This window comes from Pongo abelii, chromosome 6 (genome assembly GCF_028885655.2).
Source record: "Pongo abelii isolate AG06213 chromosome 6, NHGRI_mPonAbe1-v2.0_pri, whole genome shotgun sequence".
Classification (NCBI taxonomy): domain Eukaryota; kingdom Metazoa; phylum Chordata; class Mammalia; order Primates; family Hominidae; genus Pongo; species Pongo abelii.
Window position 1 is genome coordinate 42,884,592 of NC_071991.2, and position 12,024 is coordinate 42,896,615.

General features: G+C 40.8%; 1 protein-coding gene across 6 annotated transcripts in view; it reads left to right on the forward strand.

The window, feature by feature from the left end:
- Positions 1 to 12,024, forward strand: part of GLI3 (GLI family zinc finger 3) — a 275,490-nt gene that overhangs the window by 86,165 nt on the left and 177,301 nt on the right. For 5 of the 6 annotated variants that reach the window (XM_054559275.2, XM_009242840.4, XM_054559272.2 and 2 more), the window contains one exon: positions 3,291 to 3,533. The exons of the other annotated variant lie outside the window; for it this stretch is intronic. In XM_054559275.2, coding sequence (XP_054415250.1) covers positions 3,344 to 3,533 — 190 coding nt within the window. In that variant the 5' untranslated portion in view covers positions 3,291 to 3,343. The remainder of the gene's footprint in view (positions 1 to 3,290; positions 3,534 to 12,024) is intronic. 6 annotated transcript variants of the gene reach the window in all.

Genomic DNA, 12,024 nt, shown 5'->3' on the forward strand with positions numbered 1-12,024 from the left:
CAAAGTGGGATTATGATGACAGTATTTAAAGTCATTTTTTCCTGAAAGATTTTAGTGAATTGCATGTTTCGGTTTGACCCCCGAGCTTGCAGCTGTTAAACATAGAGAAGCGGGAACAGTTGCCTTGTGTTTGGCTGTTAAAGTCCATTGGCAGATGCTCTTGGAGCAGTGGGCTGTTTGCTTACATTTTTGCAGCAGACTTCTGCCTGTTGCCATGGTGGACAGTGTGTTTCTGTCAATAATTTGGCCTGGCATAGCCTGTCTGCACTGACTCTCAAACTTTATTGAACAACTCGGCTCAACTGAACAAGATTAGACAGCTTTCGTCTTTTGGCTTGCTGAACTGGTTGCTAAATTTATAAGAGCAGGCAGGAATATTGCTTGGAAAGTGTCCCTTTCACTGTATACAGAGTGCTTTCAAGCCTCGTAGCTGTTTGTATTGTGGAGTGTGTATACTGTCAGGTTTTCATATGAATGCCCGTCAAAAGCAACTCGGTACAGGAGGTAAACTTCATGAAGTATTTGTCTGCTGGAGTTTTCCTTTTGGGGCGGGGAGGTGTGGTTGGGTAAAATTAGGGTAGCACTGACTATTGTAAAAGCAAGTTTCCCGATGGAAGTTTTCCCATAAAAAAAAAAATTCCTGCCTGCATTTAACTTTACTAAGGGAATAGTAATTTTAATTTAATTTTTTCCGTATTAAAAATGTGCACTTTGGTTACTTCTTGTTATAACTTTAATATTTACTTTTGTTGGGTGAACTCTCATTAAGAAAATCATTGAGCTAAAAGGTACCCTCATTTCCACTCACCCTCCCCCCTCCCCCGGCCTGATTACCCTCCCAAGTTTATTCTCTCAAGAGGTTGGGGGAATGGTGGGAGGACTCTGGCCAGACCATAACCCATTCATTATTCAGTTATTTGTGAGGTTAGATTCAAATGCTCATCATAAACACGTAGTTTTTAAGACAGGGTTTATTATAGGGATGCCGTTTTAAGAGAAGAAAAGTTAATTTATTTTAGGACGATTAAGTCAAGGAAATCCTGTTTTAAACCTGGAACAGGTTAGCCGAGTTTGGTTATTCATCTTTCCCAGAGAATGCTAATTATGTGTCACAGCCCCCCTGAGGAAGGGTTTTCTGGCCTCCAAATGAACGTCCCTTTCTACAGAATTTGCACCTCAGTGCTAGAAGTTCATTTCAGATTTAAGTTTGAAATAAAGGCTTTATACAGAGCACAAATTAGTGGAAAATATGACTTGGCCCATTTGTAGGTTATAGGAATTTTTATAAAACTGACATAAGTTTTAGTGTTTTTGACACCCTTTTGCTTTTACATAACTGCAAAATTCTTATTCTATAGATTATGGGTTTTCTGCTAATGAAGTACAAGGGTGACCTACTGCCTAAAAATATTAGTTAGAAGGGAAAATAAAAATGTATTTTATCTTTTGTAGTTTGTTTTAAAATTACTAGGAGCATGGTATGAATTGCTTTCATAGAGAATCAATGTGAACATGTGGGATTACAGGATTTTTTTGTTTCTGTTTTTACTTGATAGATTAAACGTGTAATTTAAACATATAATTTACCCCTTAATTATAAAGTTTGAGATGAGGATCTGCACAAAACAATATTAAAATAATATTTCACAGTTACCTTGTAGTAGTCAGCAAATTCTCTGTAAAGACCAAAACATACCTCATTGTCTTTTCTGTTCTGCAAGTCATTTGCTAAGCTAAGGAATATATTGCTTAGTTTTCAAGTCCTACACACAGGCAGAAAGACTAAACTTGCTGTTGGCTTTAGGTAGTTCAAGTCCTGAGTCAACATATATAGTATTTGTTATTTTCAGTTTGTATTTTTATGCAAGTCTGTGTTTACAATTCTACTTTCTTCTGAATTTGAACAGAGTTATGAAACTGCTAAAGCATTATTCTTCTGTTTATTGGGGGAGCCCTTAGTTAATCATATCTGCTTTATGGATTATTTTGAAGATAAATTTGTATATGAGAATAAGATGTGCTCAAGATCTGTTTATCTAAAATGCACAACAATATTATTATTTATACCCAAATACAGTTTTTTTTTTTTTTTAAGATAGGAATAGGAAACAGTTTTTACATTAGATGTCTAAGTGGTACCTGGACAGCAGCTTTCTTTCCATCAGCACTTATCTGCCAGAGCACAGTCTGTTGATTAAATGTGGAACTTGTTTGGGAGCATGTAGTTTAGAGTTCATGTATGATTCAAAGAGATGAATTGGTCCACTTGTTGTGGGTTCACATAGGCAGTGTGATTTAATTTTATGCATGGGTTCTTTGATCTGCTATTATAGAAAGGTCATCCAATCACATTTGTAGAGAACCATAGTAGAGAAATGGAAAGTTCTTGCTGATCAAAGGGAACTGAAGTGTTAGGAAACTGGAATACCAGCTGTATATGGAATTTCTTCAAGCTGTTTCTTACATGTTTGAAGAAATGTATGGACCCATCAGAGCATGGACACATATCAACATCCTCCACACCTTCCTTCCTCACCCTCAGAGCCATCTCACGCCTGGACTTTCAGTCTCACTCTGTTTTCCTCTTAGGTCTCAGCTTTGTTATATGGACAGAAGCAGGAAGTATCTCACAAGAGGCTCTGTAGGTTTTCATGATTGGCACCTTTATCCCTTGTCACCATTGAGTTTTCTGTTCCATTTTTGGCTCTGTCAAATCTCTTGCTGGGTTGCAAATCTGACTTAAAACAACAAAACTGCATAAACTTTTGGATAGCTTCCTAATAGGTCATTCTCTAGGGGCAAAGGCTCTACACCCCCTGGAGCAACCAGAACCTCAGTGGGTAGCTGGAAGGACTTTGTGTCACCCCGGAGGCCCCGCGTCCCCAGGCAGGCAAAGGGAAGCTGGACATGCACAGTCTTAGATTGGCAAAAGTTTCAGTTCCATGTGGGACCTGCAAGATGTTGGCCAGCCCATGAGCAGAAACCTCACGAGCAGACCCAGCTAGAAGCTGGTGATGCCAATTTGCCGACCCCTACATCTCAGTTTAATAGGCTCATTTCTTGCTCCCCTTCATCCTTCCCTGTGTATTTGTGTACTTTGGACCCTCATTCATAAACAATTTTGTCTTGCAAAGATCCCGTCCCAGCCCTGTAGCTTTCAAAGTTGCCTTGAATGAGAAAGATACTTCTTTTCCTGGAGAGGGATATCGAGAATGAGACCTAATTGATCATGGTTTTTTAATTGCTCCTTAAAGTAGTTTACAGAGCTTTCATTTTTCTTCTTTCTTTAGAGGATGAAAGTCCTGGACAGACTTATCACAGAGAGAGAAGAAACGCAATCACTATGCAGCCACAGAATGTCCAGGGGCTCAGCAAAGTCAGTGAGGAACCTTCAACATCGAGTGACGAGAGGGCCTCACTGATCAAGAAAGAGATCCATGGGTCCCTGCCACACCTGGCGGAGCCCTCTGTGCCGTACCGCGGGACAGTGTTTGCCATGGACCCCAGGAATGGTTACATGGAGCCCCACTACCGTAAGTGCCCATGCCAGTCAGCACTTGTTCAGGAGCTATGGGGAGGGCTGTGTGTGTGTGTGTGTGTGTGTGTGTGTGTGTGTGTGTGCGCTTTGTGAAGTTTTGGCTTGTATAATTTATTAAAAGGTGTAATTTTCTTTCCACTTTCCTTCTTACTTTCCCTACTTCCTTCCCATTCATTTTAGAGAGAGATGTTTTCTTATGTCTCTAAGCAACGTCAGTCTTCAGTGGGGCGGCCTTCAGGAAAGTGGTCCATTGGTGACTAATCCACATGAGACTTTTGCTGAGAAGTAGAACTAGAGTTACTCCATCCAAACAGATGCTGCAGGAGAAAAATTTGTTGTTATGAAGTTATGAAAGCAGGCTGCATTAAGAGAAGTGCTCAACAGCCGCAATTTCCATTTTTAATGATTTTTTAATTTAATGATTTTGCCTATTCCCATTTTTGATGGTTTGTGAAAACAAACCTCTTTTAACAAATCTGTGCTAAATTCCTTAATATGGAAGATTTTTCTTTATGCTGTGTTTTCCTCTCTAACCAGTGTGCCAGACACATCAGAAGCTCCTTTCTCAGCACTAATCAAGTTTAAGAAATTAACTAAGACTCTGAAATCAAGTATGAGATGATTTTCTCCAAAGGCAGAATATAAAGAAAAATGTATAAGGGCTGAGTTTATTTCTGGCCTGTTTCTAGTTAAAAAAAAATACAATTTGGTTGTGGAGTAATGAAGTTCATATTGAGGTGCCAAAGCTTGCAGCTCTTGATTACAGATTTATCACCTTGCCAGGATTCAGACTTGCCATTTAACCTTCCCGGCTCCAATTCCAGATGATCCATTGAGCTCCAGTGAGGGGGACTGGTTTGTGTTTCCCCTTTTCCACATCATTCAGAAATTTTAGTGTTTTAAGGCAAAAGGTCATTAGCCAGATGACTGATTAGTGAGGACAGCTGATTAGTGCATGTTTTTTTGCTCAAGAAAGTGCCCAGGATAAAAGCTAATTTCATCCCTTCATTAGTTGGCTTGCAGCAAAGGGGAATGCTCACTCCTCAGATCAAAGGGCCTCGCATAACCTTAAGTCTCAGCAACCGCTACCCCGCACCCACCCCAACCAGATTATATTGTCGGAAAAGATGGAAGCTACATTATTTTTTTTAAGTGGAGAGAGCATTTTTTAAAAAGTGGTCAGAAGCACGGAGGGTAGTTTTCTGGATTCTTCTAAGCTTTTGAAAAAGGTTACAACTTCTCTGTTTCAAAAGTGCTGGTCAGTCTTATTTCTGTAGATACAGAAATAAGGAGGAAGGCTATTGGGCTTGTTCCTTCCTTCATTCAGGGTTTGCTTAGTTTTATTTTATTCATCCTTCCTTTTAGTAATGAAGGTTTGAAATAGTCTTGGTAGGCTTTTTCTCTGAGCACATTCTTAAGTTTTCTGCATTGTATTTTTATTTGTGAGTCTCTTTTAAACATCATCCACACAGAAAATGTGAGGGACTCCTACATGCTTTCTACCTATATTTATAGACCCCGGTAGTAGACTTACTTTTTAAGAAAAATTCAGGCTAGACTCTTAGCCAAAGCTCCCTGCATTTTTTTGTTCTTATGTGTGAACACAAACTTTTCCCATCTCATATTTATGTTTTGTTGTCTTTTCAAGATGCCCACTAATTAGTGAGGTATTTAATTATTCAGGACAGCTGATGAGTACTTCTTTTTTGGCTGACAGTAGTGAGCAGATAACCGTTAACTTTCTCTCTGTGTCATTCAACTTGCAGCTTGTTCTTGGTTCGTTTGTTTTAACGGTTTCCCCCATTGAATATTCCTGTCCTCTGAGGGGCTGGGAGCTCTCTACACCTGGGACCCTTGTCCTCCCCTTGTCCTCCCCTTCTTCTCCCCTTGTCGTCTCTCAGCGGTGCAAGTGGGACCCATCTCCTGGACCTCCAATGTCCTATTAACGAACGATGGGCACGGGAGAGCTCTTAGGGGGATCTGAATTCATTCATTATCACCCTGTTTTGAGGTTACAGCATTCATAGTGGGTTATTCATTAGATTTTCCCACAATATTGTCCAAATCAGTGTTAAAATTACGTGATAACTTATAAACTGTATAAGTTGTCTGTAATCAAATGGCAAATACAATTTTGGCCTACCATCCCAATGTACTCCCTAAATTGGTCATAAATTACATTATTATATAGATAATATGGACGAGAAGTCCTAAAGACTGCACAGATTGGCTCAACGCTTGGGAATTTGGGTCAAGGTCCAGCTTTGTCACTTGCTAGCTGTGTGACCTTGACAAGTGTGCTGATCCCTCTAGGAATCCTTTCCTCACTATGGGACAGGGTGATAATATGACTGCTGCTCCATGGTGTTCTTGTGGAAATTGAGACAATGCAAATAAAGTATTAACTAAAATCTCTGGCACATGGTAAGTGCCTCAGAAGTATTAAGGTAGTTCTTCTCTGCTTTCTCTTCCTCCTTCTCCTCCTCTTTTTTTTCCTTCTCTTCTACATCATCATCCTCATCATCATCATCATCAACATGTGATAAGTTGACTCTCTAAGTGATGTTTGTGAGGGTTGCACTTGTATTTGATTCAGTGTAGACTTTTTTTTTTTTTTTTTTCTTTCTTTCTTGTCAGACCTGGTCACCTGCTTGCCTGAGACCAGTTTCTTCTATAATACAGATTAGGAATTGAGCAAACTGCAAACCTGCAACTGTGGTGTGGTTAGAGCTGTGCACTCTGGCCTTCTGAACATAATCTTTTCTCAGTCAACCTCAGTAGATCGACTATAATTTTTTTCTGTTTTGTAAGTGAAGAAATTGTAAAGATTTTAAATGAGTTTGAGAAGTGTTAACATTTTAAATTCTTAGCAGGAAGTGTTTTATGTAACAAATGCAAACCTTAATACATGCAGGAACATAAAAGATACGGTATTATTTATTCATATTGAATATTTAAAGACATCCTAAACTAAGCCTCAGCATCATATGGGATATGACTTTACTTTTTCTTTAGAACTCTGTTGGATTACTTAATCTCCTACCGGTATCACAAGTATTTTTTAAGATACTTTATAATAAAATCTATCTGCTCACATGGATTTAATTATCCAGGCAAAGCTAATGATTGATGTGAACTGAAAGTGATAAATTTTCCATGAATTTTTTAGTGTATGAAGAAATACCCTCTTTTTAAAATGAGACATACACTTTTGGTCACATTTGTTTATCTTGTGGGCATAGCTTGTCTCAGTCGTGGGCCCTGTCAACAACACAAGCGCACTGCAGACTTTCAGTAGCTCAAGTTCAGAAACATCTTTTTAGGCCATTCCCCTTGCCCTTGAGTTATTTGCTAGCTCTGCTGAGCCGGTCAAAAGAAAAGACTCCTCTAATCCAGTGGGCTGGCCATGTGAACACTCACAGCAATTCCTTCATTTCTCTGTGGTTGGAAATTGTAGACTTTCCAAGATGCCTAATTTGTGTTTCTATATATATGAACTTTGTATTTCTAAAGTGTGGGCAGGCTTCCTGTAAGACCGGAAAAGGGAAAACCGTTTTTGTTTTCTTTTTCCCCTTCAGAAGGACATCTGTAAAATTTTTATTGCACAAGATTTTATTATATTTGGGTACGCCATGTTGCATCTTCAGAAATTGTAGTTAGGCAAAAATCAAAGTATTTTAGGTTTTGTGGCTTAAAAAAAAAAAAGAAAAAAGAAAACTCAGGGACAGCAGGCACTTCAAACAGTCACAGCATATATTTAGAATAAAATCTCCCAGGGGAATACGGGGTATTCTCTCATGAAGGGTCGCAGTGGATGGGCTGTATATCAAGGCGCAAAAGTAGACGTTTTAGATGCATGACTCAGACATGGCGTGGTGTTGACAGGCTCTCGGCTACAGGATCACCGGCACTTTACAATTTGGGGGAGCGTGGTAGGGGTTAGATTGGAGGACCTGATCTTCTTGTATCAGAGTCAGGGTAAGAAGCCCCATCCTCTGCCCAAAGATTCCTCAGCAATTTTCTTCTGCTCATGCTCTGTCTGTAGCCAGGTATTTCTAACCACCATCTCTGCCTGCTTTCATTGACTGCCATGCATTTATCTTTTATAAACTTTCAAAGGCAGGTGACATAATAGTTAAAGCATTCCTGTACCCTGGCCGACACTTAACTTTTATTCACTTCCCTTTTACAGAAAACATGTGTTGCATTGTCTTCTGTCTTACTGTCAAGAGTCTAGTTTTTAAACTCTTCCTGCAGGGATCTTTGTGCAAAGTTTCTCGGATTCACTAGTCATGTCATGTTATAAGGTCTCTGCTGGTTTTGGTAAAGGGGGCAGAAAGATGCCTCCTTTTTAAAAAATTTCAGGTCTCCTTTACAGTTTTATAGTTGTGTGAAGGCTGCTTTTCTTCTGCCCCCAACTGCTCCTAAGCAGTAATTCTTCATGGAAAATATGATTCATTCTTCCATGCAAATGCTTTGATTGAAAACATACCACTGGTATTCTTCCTATGTTCCCCAGCTCAGATGACAGAACTATTGGTTGCTAATTAGCAAAACCTGAGGAATTAGCTTAAAGAAAAAACCCTGAATTTTTAATTGGCTTGCATTTATTTTCTGTGGAAGGCTGTTGTGCTAAGCCCACTTGCATTCTTGTGTGCTAAAAAACCGCATAGATTTTTTTTCTACTTGTCTGTCTTTATATTAGGTGACTTTCCACATCCCTTTAGAAACACATCTTCTGAGTGAATGGAAAAGAGGATGTATATTTTACATATTTAATAGGTACACCTGCTCATACTTCTCTCTCGTACTATCCAAGTGTCATCTTGAGACTGTGAGAGACAAAAATGCCTAAGAGGCATAAATGAACAGTTTTGTCTTGACCAAACTGCAAAGGCAGTGACAGTTCCCTGAGCTGTTAGTTCTCTTCTCATCCAGACTGTCTTTTACCTCTTTGGAGAACAGTTGATGAGCCAATCAGAAATGCTTTATTTTTTCCCCCCTTTGAAAATTAGATTGTTTAACCAGAAAGACTGATGTTGGGTCACACCCTGGGGGCTTTGCTAAGTCTCTTGCTTCCTAGGCTGTTAGTCTTGAATTGCAGTAAGAGCTGGAGTGAGGAGATCCAAACAAGTCCATGAACCTTTGCAAAACTGTTATTTGTGAGCTTGAGAATAGCTCCCTGCTTATTGTTGTCTTTCTCTTAGAAATTCGATAGAATGACCTGGCTTTCTTTTAGTAATCCAGAGGTAATGTTTTAAGACTAGAAACAGTGAGCCACTTACATAGACTTTTTTTTTTTTTTGAGACAGAGTCTTGCTCTCGCCGAGGCTGGAGTGCAGTGGCGTGATCTCGGCTAACTGCAAGCTCCACCTCCCGGGTTCACGCCATTCTCCTGCCTCAGCCTCCCGAGTAGCTGGGACTACAGGCGCCCACCACCACACCCGGCTAATTTTTTTTTTTATATATTTTTTAGTAGAGACGGAGTTTCACCATGTTAGCCAGGATCCATAGACTTTTAAAGAGCTGCATTGCAAGACAACTTCGAGCAAAGCAATACAGATTTAGGGATAATTCTTAGTGTTCCAGATTTGAACTGTTGCCAGTGAATCTTGACTACTCTTGTGCCTGATGCGACCGTGAGTCTGCCTATCTCCATTTTAGGAGATAGTGAATGAAACTGGGAACCAACAGTGAGAAAAGTCCCTATAGCATTTAGAAAAATTTGTTAACAATTTTATTCATCAATTTTCAGGATAAATTTATTAAAGGAGACTGGGAGAAGCTTGAAGACCACCCAGGTCAGGAAGAGAAAGAAAAGACCAAGAGAGACCACATTTTTCTAGAGAAAATCACTTAACCCCTTAGTGCACTGGTCCAGTCCTTTCTTCCCCTGCCACCCAGCACTGTTCTCTTCTACAGCGACTCAGCTCCCATTGGCCACTGCTCTGGTGCTGGCCCTGCCCTTGTTGCCCTGCCTGTATAGTTGTTTCTCCTGGACCAGTTACTTGCTTTCTCTTTGCCTTCAAATCCTGCTTATTTTTAAAGGCCTATCTAACAACCCACCTCCTTGGAAAGTCTCTAAGAGCCATCTTACAAGGATATTTTCCTACAGTGGACACTTGAGTAGTCATGTCATTCTCACCTTTAAACACATCACAGCTACTTCCTTGTGTTGCCCCTACCTGGCGACCCGACCTCCTTTGGAATAATGTGATTAGTCCAAGGCAGTACTTACTTTCTGTGGGCACCAAAACTCCTAGGGTAGGACTGGGGACTCATGCGTGCCACCATAGGGCAGAGAAGTTGGGAGCTGCTCAGATGCTTATCACAGTCACCATGCAGGTGGAATTCCAGGTGACCCGTGCTCACAGCCTGCCCATCAGAGTGGCTTCTTGACCACATGAAGAGACATTGCTGTTTCTGCTTCCCTTCTACAATTTAGTTATTGTACACAACCTCTGATCCAAACTTAGCCTCCTAATCCTTCCTGAGAGCAGGCAATGTACAAAGTATTTATGGTACATTTGTACATTTGTAAAATCTGCATTTTTTTATTTTTTATTTTTGAGGCAGAGCCTCGCTTTGTCACCCGGGCTGGAGTGCAGTGGCACGATCTTGGCCCACTGTAACCTCCGCCTCCCAGGTTCAACCCATTCTCCTGCCTCTACCTCCCAAGCAGCTGGGATTACAGACATGCACCGCCTCGCCTGGCTAATTTTTATATTTTTAGTAGAGACGGGGTTTTGCCACGTTGGCCAGGCTGGTCTTGAACTCCTGACCTCAGGTGATCCGCCCACCTAAGCCTCCCAAAGTGCTGGGATTACAGGCGTGAGCCAGTTCACTGGCATAAAGGAGGGACTTCGATTCTTTGGAATAAGCTGGCAGTTCACTCAGACTTGGATGGGGACCCTAATTTTAAATACTGTAAGATTAACACAGGAGAGCTGCCTCTCTCTTCCATGACACCCATCTGACATCGAACAAGTAGGTATTTTCCCTGTAGTTAAGGTGAGCATGATGTTTGTTTGCCTTTTTCCAAATTTCAGTGATATATCTTGTCTTCAACAGCCTCTAGGCAATTCATATTTTGGTAACATCTTCCCAACTTAGCATCCAAGTATGTGTCTGATCCATGTTAATGGGAGGCCCCATCTACAACTCAATTCAGGATCATGAATCCAGTTGCTTAAAGATTCCATGTAATTATTTATCTTTTCTAATTTGGCACCCACCCAAATGGCACTTTTTTAGTAGTTGCTTGTGGTTTCTTTCCCTCCGTCCTTTCCCTTCCTGTTTCCTTCCTTCTTTCCCTCCTAGAATAAAGCATGAGAAACAGCCACTCTTGCCGTTTCATAGCCATCTGCTAACAGCTTTCCCTCCCGCTTTCTTAATAGAGGCAACATTATCCTCGGCCCTCTTCCTTTTTCTTGTATAATTAAAGAATGTTACCTTTGATGTCTCTTGAAGCTGCAATCTCCCATCCTGCCTTAGCTTTCTTGATCTCATACCTATAAATTTGCACTGTATCTTCATAGTTCTTAGGGAAAGGGCTTGATTTTCCTCTGTGTGCTGTTCACAGTTTGGGTTAATTTAGAATAACCGATCTGGCATTTTATTGCTCTCATCTCCCTATCTTCTGATATAGTTTGGATTCTTGTTGTACTCTTTGAAAAGGATCCAACTTCCTCAATTTTTTAAGCTATTAAATTTGGGTCTCTCCTAAAATGGACTGTTCTCATCATCCTAATGTCTTCACTTCTTTTGGGGGGGGCAGGCTTTTCATTAACCTCAGTTTTTCAATGAGTTTCTTCTTCTTAGAACAAAATAAAGCAAGATTCCATTTGATTCCTTTAGCTATTTATTTTTGTGTTCATTCTGTCAGTCATGTGTTAATTGAGCATCTGCTTATTGAGTGTTGCCTAAGTGCTAAACAGCGTTGAACAAAATGAGCAAGTGCCTGCTTCTGTGGAGCTTTAGGCCATCGAAAAGTCAATACAAGGGAGCTGTCAGGGGAGAGAGAGTGAAGAGTCCTTTAGGAGCAGGTGAGGGACTTACCCAGCCTTGGCAGTCCAGAAGGCCTCCTGGAGGAGGTGACATCTGAAAGAGGTGAGGAAAGAGTAATCTAGGCAAAAAGGAGCATTTGTCAAGGCCTGGAGGCCAAAGGAAGAACTGACACCTGCAGGACTTGAGAAGAATCTTTGTGGTTAGAGGGTGAATTTCAGGAGGGGAGTGGCAAAGACAGGGCTCAAGAGGTCCAGGCCAGCAGGCTTCTGTGACAAGCTGTTTGTTTCTCTCCTGCAAGAGTCTGGGGTGATTACTAAGACTTGTTCCATGGCCCTTTGTATATTTAAACAGACCTTTGGGCTCCCCATCACTTACCCAGAATTTCTCCATTGCAGAATTGAATTCACCCCTGCTTTCAATTTGACAGCGTGCGACTCCGTCACAGGGCTCCCCTCCCAGGCATCCCTGGCTGGGCTGCT